A 9,474-nucleotide genomic window follows, 5' to 3' on the forward strand; every position below is an offset into this window, starting at 1 on the left:
CTCTCGCCCATTTCCGTCTTGTTCCAGTAGCCCATTTTTCATCAAGGTGCTCTGGTTTCCCAGCACCTGACGCAGACCTTGTTTGGCCGGGCGACGTCTGAGCCGTGTATATATATATATAAATAATTTATTTAATTGGCAAATAAATAAAACAACAATGTAAGCACACAAAGCATGCTTATTGCTCTTTGTTTTCATCTCCTGTCATGGTGGCGGACATTGCAGCAGGAGGGAGGGTGAGAACAGTCACNAGCAGGAGGGAGGGTGAGAACAGTCACTGTGCTCCTTCTGCTTGGTTACTTCTTGCTTATTGCAACTTGGACAGTGTTCATAGTTGAGCTTTGCTTACCGTTAATTGCTATGTTTAATGGTGCAGACAGTTGTGGTTTCTGACATTGGGAATATGGGCAACCGCCCAGGGCGTTATTTTTTTAGGGATGGCAGGAGACCTCTGTGGATTGTAGCACAGAGATAAAAGCAAAACAGAATGAAGACCCCTAGACCTGGGAATGCCTTAGGGTTCCCCCGGAGGAGCTGGAAGAAGTGGGTGGGGAGAGGGAAGTCTGGTTCGTCCCTCTTCTGAAGCTGCTACCCCCATGACCCGACCCCGGATAAGCGGAAGAAAATGGATGGATGATGTGTTTTGGCTGAAAAACATATCACAATATAAGCATTTCAAATCAGTCGATATCTGAAATACTACCAAACTAGTGATTTCATAACCAGGAGTTATGAGGCATGATGGAAAAACTTTAACCTTTTTAGGCGGGGATGTGTCGGCGGCGACACATCCAAATTTGCAGTACCGTAATTCCGCCACACGTAGCGCTATCTGAAAAATTCCAACGGTTTCTGAAAGAAGAGACGTTGCACTTTCCAGCAAGTATCGGGTTAATACGGCAACTTCACAGCTGCAGCTGCAGAGAGGTAATTAATCCGGGGGGCACTCGTTTAATAGACGGTATATTTCGAAAATAACTTGCTGGATATTGAAAGTTCCAGTTGTTATCGATACATGGGTAAGTATATCATCTCACAGGACATTTAAAGAACTACTTACAATTAAAATAAGGAAGATTTATTTAGTCAGACGCTTGAAACTCCGGCGTAAAAGGGTTAAACTGCTGCTGCACAACTTACTGAACAGGGTGTTGCTAGACAACCAAAGAGTAAGTGAGTTAGTTAATGCCATCAACCTTGCTTGACTGACCATGAGAGGTTGAGTGGCTAAAGCCTTTTCTATGCCAATATCTCCCAGAATCCTGTGCAGTTCTGGATCAAACTTCAGTGGAACTATTGAAAATTCTATCAGACTTATTACCTATTGATATNGTCACGGCCTGTTCACTCAATAACCAGCACAACGCAGAAAAGGATCCGGTTACACTTGGTGCCGTTTGACCCGCTGTATCGTCGAATCTCCGCTGCTGAAGCTGCTGCTCCGCTGCGCCTTTCCCACCTTTGATGTCTGGGCTCCGCCTTCGCTGCGCCGCGCGTCTTTGCCCTGCGCTTTGACTGGCAGGCGTTGGTTTGCTGTATCCTGGCAACAAAGTCAAGTTTCTGTTGCTCTGTTTTGTGTACCTTGTTTTATACAAGGGAAGTAAGTGAAAAACGACATATTTTTAATTTTGTCAATTTTTTTTATTGTTTTGGGAAAATAAACATAATTTTGAAACAGTACATAATTGTATGAATAAAAAATAAAAAAAACAAATTTGAAGACAAGAAACCAGTCTGTTTATTATCCTTTGCCTGTAGATAAGTTTTGTTTTTTTTTTTTTTGCTGACTGACGTATTGTTCTTTTTAATAGTGTTTCTCTGTTACTGTTTGACAAAATGTGTGACACTGACGTCCCTTCTAAGGGTGATGAAGTGGACCGGAGGGTTACTTTTAGTTTGGGGAGGGGCCAACATTACATGTCTTTTGGAAGGGGTAGGCCTATGCCTTCTAGTGCATATGAATGTTCTGTTGATCAGTCTGAGCTGAACCCCCCACCTGTCCCTGCTGCTGCTTCTACACCCATTGGCAATGCAAGGTCTGACCTTAGCCAACTTGTTTCTACTGAGGCTCTGAGTGGGGTGATTGCTGATTTGGCTAAGCAGATTGGGGATGCCATTACAACGAACCTGAGTGGGCTAAACCCACAAAGTCAATCACAATCTCAGGTTGCTGACAGCCATCCCAGCGACCCGACCGATCAGTCACAAACAAGGTTTGTGGTTCAGTCTGATATCAGGGCACCACCATATTTCAAAGGTGACCACACTGACACTTTCTCCATCCAGGAATGGGAGGGTTTGATGAGATGTTATCTGTCAAGAATAAGATGTGTGAACCCTGTAGAAATGTGTGAGATCATCACATCCAGACTTATTGGGAAAGCTAGAGATGTGGTTCAGGTGTCGCTTCGCTGCCAGCCTCAGTCATGTAGTGACAAGTTAGTTTCTACTGTTTTTGATATTCTGAAACGCAACTTTGGTGAGCTGATCTTCTCCAGTTTACCAATGAGGGACTTCTATAATATCCTGCCTGCTGATGGGGAGACAGCCATGGACTACTGGATTCGACTGAACAAGTCTATTGAAGCAGCTGATGAGTGTTTGCGTAGAAGGGGGAAGCAGGTGGAGGATCCAGGAGCTGAAGTTGTTACAATGTTCATCAACCATTGTCCTGATCCTGGTCTAGCTCTTTCCTTCCAGCTGAAACCTATTGAGGAGTGGACTGCTGCTGAGGTCCAGAGCCGACTTGATAACCATGTTGCGAGCCTTAGGAGGCCAATGGTTACTACGAACAGGGCTGTTGGTTCATCTACAGGCCCTGCTGTTCTCTCCTGTCTTCCTCAGCTTGGTGCTCAGTCACCCAGTGCTGCGTTGCCAGCCGATGTGGCACCATTTGCTGTCCGTTATCCCCAAGCTGCTTTAGCATGTGATCGTTCTTCAGCTTCAGGGCCCTTATATCAGCAGCCACAGCAGCATGTTGCTCCACAACCGACTCCCTTTCAGAACGCAGGTCTACCCAAGCCAACTTTTTCTTCCAGTTCAGGAGTCGAACCACCTCATCAGATGGCAGAGATGTTTGATAAAGTTCTGTCTTTGTGTGCAGCTTCTCTTGCTACAAAACAACATGGTCAGCATATGGGGAGTTACACACGTGGTTCTAAACGTCCTCAGCATGCTCCATGTAGGGTTTGTTGCTCGGAGGAGCATACAACACATTCACAATACAGACTGTTCAGACTGTGTCTCAACTGCTTCGGCTCAGGACACATTAAAAGGGATTGTCCTCAGCCTGCTCATCAAACACCGCAGCCGTCCTCCCAGTACCCTAGTTTAAACTAGAGAGCCCGTGTGATGAGAGGGGCGGCATGGGCAGTGTGGATAATACCCTCACAAATGCACTAGATGCACACTCTATTTATACAGAGTGTTGTAACGCTTCACCTGAGAACAGTGATGTGGTTTTCTTGGGGTCACAAAGAGTTCAGAGGGCTAGTGATTTGTTCTATGCCTCAGTTTCAGTGAGTGACCGATCTACACTGAGGGGTATGTTGGACTCTGGGAGTATGTCATGCACATTGAGCGTGGAGGCAGAGAGCAAACTAAGAGCCGCGGGTGTTGATTTGATCCCTCTTGCAGTCCCAGATAATGTGGTGCTCGTCGGGTGTGGTGGCCTTCTCACGCAGCCTCGATGCATCTATGAGTTGAACATTGAGATCTATGGCTTCAAATTTACAGTACCGACATATTTGATACCTGGCCAACATGATGACTTCATCATTGGTAGCAATGTGCTCCGGCCCCTTATTCAAAGAATGAAAACTGATTCGAGGTACTGGGAACTCATTACATCAGACACTGCAAACCCAGAGTGTGAGGAGTTTTTGCAGCTGCTGAGTTGTGTTTCTCGGTGGTCAAACTCTACTTTACCTGACAAGATTGGAACGGTCAGGCTCAGACAGGCTGTCACCCTCCTTCCTCGTCAGGAGTATGTGGTTTGGGGGAAGCTTCCACCCACCTCACCACTGTCATTAGGGGGCACTGTGGTCGTTGAGCCATCATCTGCTCGTTCCACTCCAAAAAACATTTTGATGGGTCGTGTAGTAACACCCATGTGGGGGGATCGTTGGGTCCCTATGAAGGTTCTTAACCCAACAGACAAACCTCTAGAACTGCGCCGCAATGCTAAAATCGCTGATGTCTTCCCATGTGTTGCTGTGGAGGACTTTGCGTTTAGTCAGGGGAGATCTGAAGTGTACTGCAACCATTCTGCTGTTTCAGCAAGCTCATCACATCACAGTGCTGATCCAGCACAGATGCTGAGAGATTGTGGTCTACATGACATCGACATAGAGAGCTGTGAGGTGTCAGGTGAGACTAAAAGAAGGCTGGCTGAACTTGTGGTTTCTTACCAGGATGTGTTCTCCAGGGGGAAACTGGACTGTGGTGAGGCTAGGGATTTTGTCCATCGCATTCACTTGACTGATGACCAGCCATTTCGCTTGCCTTATCGACGCATCCCACCAGCACATTATCAGCAGCTGAGGGAGGTCTTGTCTGAGATGGAGATGAAGGGTATCATAAGGAAGTCTATTAGTGAATATGCCTCCCCACTTGTTATGGTGTGGAAAAAGTCTGGGGACATGAGGATATGCACTGACTTCCGCTGGCTTAATGCTAAGACCATCAAGGATGCTCATCCATTACCCCATCAGTCTGACTGCCTCGCTGCTCTTGGTGGGAATGCTCTTTTCAGCACCATGGACTTGACCTCTGGTTTCTACAACATCCCTCTCCATGAGTCTGACAAACATTATACAGCTTTTACCACGCCGCTTGGACTCTATGAGTACAACCGTCTCCCACAAGGTTTATGCAACAGCCCGGCTTCCTTCATGAGGATGATGCTCAACGTTTTTGGTGACTTGAACTTTTCCAGCCTCCTCTGTTACCTAGACGACCTGTTGGTGTTTGCACCTTCTGAGGAGGAATCGTTAAAGAGGCTAGAGATTGTTTTCTGTCGCCTGAGAGCTAACAACTTGAAGCTGGCCCAGAAAAAGTGTCACTTTCTCAGGAGGTCTGTGAGGTTCTTGGGCCATGTTGTGGAGGCTGGTGGTGTTTCTGTTGATCAGGAGAAGGTAAGGGTCATCTCCGGGTTTGACAAAAAGGGCCTCATGAAGGAGGATGGCTGCACTCCATGCCAGAAGAAGGTGAGGTCATTCCTGGGCATGGTGCTATTCTATCAGCACTTTATTCCAGCTTGTTCCCGCATCGCAAAGCCACTTTACGCCCTCACCGCAGGTCAGAAACGTAAAGTGAAGGGCAAAGGGCATGGGAAAGCTGGAACATTTCGTGTTCTAACTCCCCAGGACTGGACTCCAGCTTGTGAGAAAGCGTTTGGAGACCTTAAAGCTGCACTCCTCAACTGTGTGGTGTTGGCACATCCTGATTTTGAGAGGCCATTTATTCTCTCAACNCCAATATCTCCCAGAATCCTGTGCAGTTCTGGATCAAACTTCAGTGGAACTATTGAAAATTCTATCAGACTTATTACCTATTGATATTGATAAGGTGCCTTTTGCGATGTATATTGTTATTGATTTATTGTCCAGCCCTACTTACAGGTCCATCTATTCTTAACGCAACAATCTGCTTTCATCACCTTTAAGTGTGCCATATTATGAAGAAAAGCAGTGAGAAGTCAGTAGCATTTCAAAGCAGAAGTTATCAGGAAGATCTTTAAGCTGTTGAGCTATCATAGAACTGCTTGAAGAACTGGAGATATTCTGACAAGCTGACACTATTAAAGGCTCAAAGGAGTTTCAGATGTGTGTGTTGCATGTTATAGTTTAAGCCACTGGATGATGGTATATCCTCTAATAAAGATTAGGGCCACTGAAAAAAGTCAGAATTCAAACTTTTTTAGTGAGAATTTTGACCTTAATCTCAGAATTCAGACTTTCTTCTGAAATCAAGTCAGAATTCTCAGATTAAAATCAAAAAGTATGAGAAAAATTAAAAATTCTGAGAAAAAAGTTGGAATTTTGACTTTTTTCTGAGAATTTTCACCTTAATCTCAAAATTCTGACTTTAATTTCAGAATTCAGACTTTGTCCGTGATAAAAAAAATATAAATTCTGAAAAACAAGTCAGAATTCTTGAAAAAGACAGTAGTCTTTTTTTCCCCCAGTGGCCCTAATCCTCTTCCGTATTCTCCAGATGAGATGTCCAAAAAAGAGAGAAATCCAGTACTTTTAATACTGCTTTTTGAACATCACAAGCATCAAAAAAGAGAAATAAGCAACAATCACTCTTTCTATATCAAACAGCTCTCATAATCTGTGTGTGAATAATACTTACTTTCTGGCTGCTTTGATGTGACAGTAGTCAAGCTCTTACCAATCCCTGAGCTGAGACTATGAGAGATTCACCTGATGAATCAATGACTCACGAGTCATTGCTGATCTCCATTGTGGTTTCCTTTCCCCTTCAGATCAAAAGTGAAGTGGTACGAAGCTTAATTTCTGCTGAACAATAAAAAGTGCAGCTATACATAATCTAACAAGGTCTCTGGGTGTCCAGTGTTGTTTTAATGCGAGGTGAGCAAAGCAGTGGGGGTGTACGCCTCATTTAACTCCTCACATCCTAATAGATGGAGGAGCCCCGACAGCGCATCTTTGTGCACTCAGAAAGCTTAATCAGCCATGCACCCATGTGTACTTCAGCCCACGCAACGTCCTCTACATGTAAGAGTACATTTCTGAAATGATGAAAAGCTTAAATCATCCAGTTTCACCAACAACTTTCAACTTCTACATAGTTCAGAATGAAAGCATCATCTGAGGGTTATGAAAGGCCAACGTTAAAGAATGCCATGTAGAGAGAAGTGATGCGAAACTGAAATAGAAGCAATATAATGGATATATACAAGGATTGAAGGTGTCCAAACATGGGAAGAACCTGATCTAGAATAATACCAAGCAAATAAAAACAGAGCACAGACTCTGTTTTGTGAGACCTTTTTGAAAGAACCATCTCCTTTTGAAGGGAAACAGTTTTCTCTTCCCTTAGAAGAGAGTCTCCTCTTAGTGAGGAGACTAGACCACTAGTGATCTAGTCTTCTCTTAGTGATCTCTAAGATCACTAGTGATCTAGTGAAATCACTTTCACTGGATTTTATAGTGAAAGTGTGCTATTGCAGCTTAAAAAACAGCTAGGAAAAAGATGCCAAAGTGGGACATCGCTTCAACCTAGTAAGTTATTCATTGTTCTTTCTAATTCATTTATTTATTTTTTAAAGCAAAAATAAACTTAAGTACCAGATATATAAAGGGCATTGTTCAAATGCGCAAGACATCAAGTAACCAGAACAAGTACAAACCGAACAAATTTTTATCCCGAGGCAATAATTGCAAATGCAGCACAATGAACTGTGGATTCTGTTTTCAGATGTTTGACAGACAAGAACTTTAGTATGTTTCGTAAATTAGCTTTTAGTCATATTACAAATAAATCCCTCTGTGTGTATGTTTGATTTGATTTTACTCTGTATTTTATTCTCTTCATTAATTTCATTCTAATCAAGACCATTAGTTTTGAAAATCAACATGATTGTCACTGGTATTTGTACAAAACAAACCTGCTCATGATTAAAGATTTAATCTTTTTGGACTGAAAAAAGCAGAACTCTTCACACCCTCATTGGTCTTCTGTATAAATAATAAAAACTGGAACATACTGCATTGAAGGACAGTCCCATCTCTTCCATTTCCTCACCTCCCTGGAACATTAATAAATCATCAAATGAGGTGATGAATAATTTTCGACAGGTCACCTAATACTGCATCACCAAGTTTCTGTCATGCTGAACTTTCACATCTGGATTTCAAAGACCAATTCCTTTCACAGCGTGGCTTTTGAATGTTACTGAAGAGATTAGGAAGTGAACTGTGGTGACTATATTTCTGCTTTTCCAGGTAAATGTTCTTCAAAATGCCTGAACAGCAGGATCAACTCAAATGGGTTCAAGTTGAGACTCCAAATAAATTTCCCAGAAAATCATTTTTTTATGATTAACTCAAAGATTTTTAAACACACTGGATACAAATATTTGCTTAGTGTTGGAATGGCATCATGGTGAGTTGAACATTAATTGTACCAGTCAGTTAGATAATTTAAATTATATGTACACTGGAAAACATTTGAAGGTAGTTTAACTTGAAAATGAAAGTCCTCCTGCTGCCTTGAAAATGCAATTTAAGTCAACAAGAATATTCTTTTGGTTTTAACTCAGAGATTAAAGTTCATGAAGTTGATTTAACAACAAGAGACAAGCAGTCTAAACATTGTTTTTAAAGTTCATTAATCTTGAGTTGTGAGTGTAACCCATATTACTTTATGAATTGATATGAATTATAGCCTGTAATACACCGTATTACCATTAGGTGGCAGTAAGTAGCTTCAAAGTAGCCTAAAGCTACAGTGGTGCGCAACAGCATATGGGCCAAAACAACCAAAAAAGAAGGGGAAAAAGCGCTTTGTGGTGACTTTATTGATAAAACTCAGTTCTTTTTTTCAATATTTCAATAGAAAGTTTTCATCGATCTACTGCTGGTTTTTGATTCCCATGTATCTGGACCCGGAAGAAATTTGTTTTTGAGATTGATTTGCTTTTTTCTTTTCTCTTGATGTAAATCTCCGGTGAGTTCTGTGCTATAATTAGCTTGGCTGATTTTGGATTAGCCACAAGTTAATATTTTTATGCTATGTATTAAAAGTTTGATTGTAATTTCATTTTATAGTTTCAATGTTTAAAAGGGGGAAAAACAATCGGAATTACTTGTTCATGGGTGAGAATGCATGTTGTCTACACGATGGTTTGTATACGAATTATCATTGCTTCCTATGGCTAACTCACAAAGGCTCTTCTGATGATTTTGCGCCTTTTCCTTCTGAAATATTGATACTGAAAGTATGTAGTGACAGTGAATCAGTGACATTCGGTCAGGAGAGGCAGGTGAGGATGCACAACCTCTCGCTAACTGTGCTGGCAGCCATTTGATGGGAGCATGTTCCTCCTGTCTGTTTTTTAACCAATAAAATGGTTAAAAAACATTTAATATATGAACTGATTTTCCATAATTTAGCTAAAGAATACAGTGTTTTTTGTCACCAACTGTGTGTAACGTGTTTCGTGTGCTAAGGAGCGATCGTAAATGGCAGAGAACAGATTTGAGGTGAGGCAGGCAGTTCTCTTGCCTCATGGCAGGGAGCGCTCATGATCCCAGACATTGGTCTTGTGACTCCACGTCTGCAGAAAAAGAGACAGCAAGTTAGCCATGCAGTAAATAAGTCAAGTGCAGCGATATATTTATTGTTTTCTCCTCTCTTCTGACACCAACATGGATGACTACATTTCTACACTACATAGTTTTCTAAAGTGGATTTTCAATTGAAGCAGGAAATAATCCTATAGGA

At 42.2% G+C, this 9,474-nt stretch overlaps 1 protein-coding gene across 1 annotated transcript in view; it reads left to right on the forward strand.

The window, feature by feature from the left end:
- Positions 1-3,356, forward strand: part of LOC107834925 (uncharacterized) — a 5,532-nt gene extending 2,176 nt beyond the window's left edge. The window contains exon 3 of the mRNA XM_016666933.1: positions 1,987-3,356. Coding sequence (XP_016522419.1) covers positions 1,987-3,339 — 1,353 coding nt within the window. The 3' untranslated portion in view covers positions 3,340-3,356. The remainder of the gene's footprint in view (positions 1-1,986) is intronic.
- The last annotated feature ends 6,118 nt before the right edge of the window (positions 3,357-9,474 follow it).

Source organism: Poecilia formosa, unplaced genomic scaffold (genome assembly GCF_000485575.1).
Source record: "Poecilia formosa unplaced genomic scaffold, Poecilia_formosa-5.1.2 Scaffold854, whole genome shotgun sequence".
Taxonomy (NCBI): domain Eukaryota; kingdom Metazoa; phylum Chordata; class Actinopteri; order Cyprinodontiformes; family Poeciliidae; genus Poecilia; species Poecilia formosa.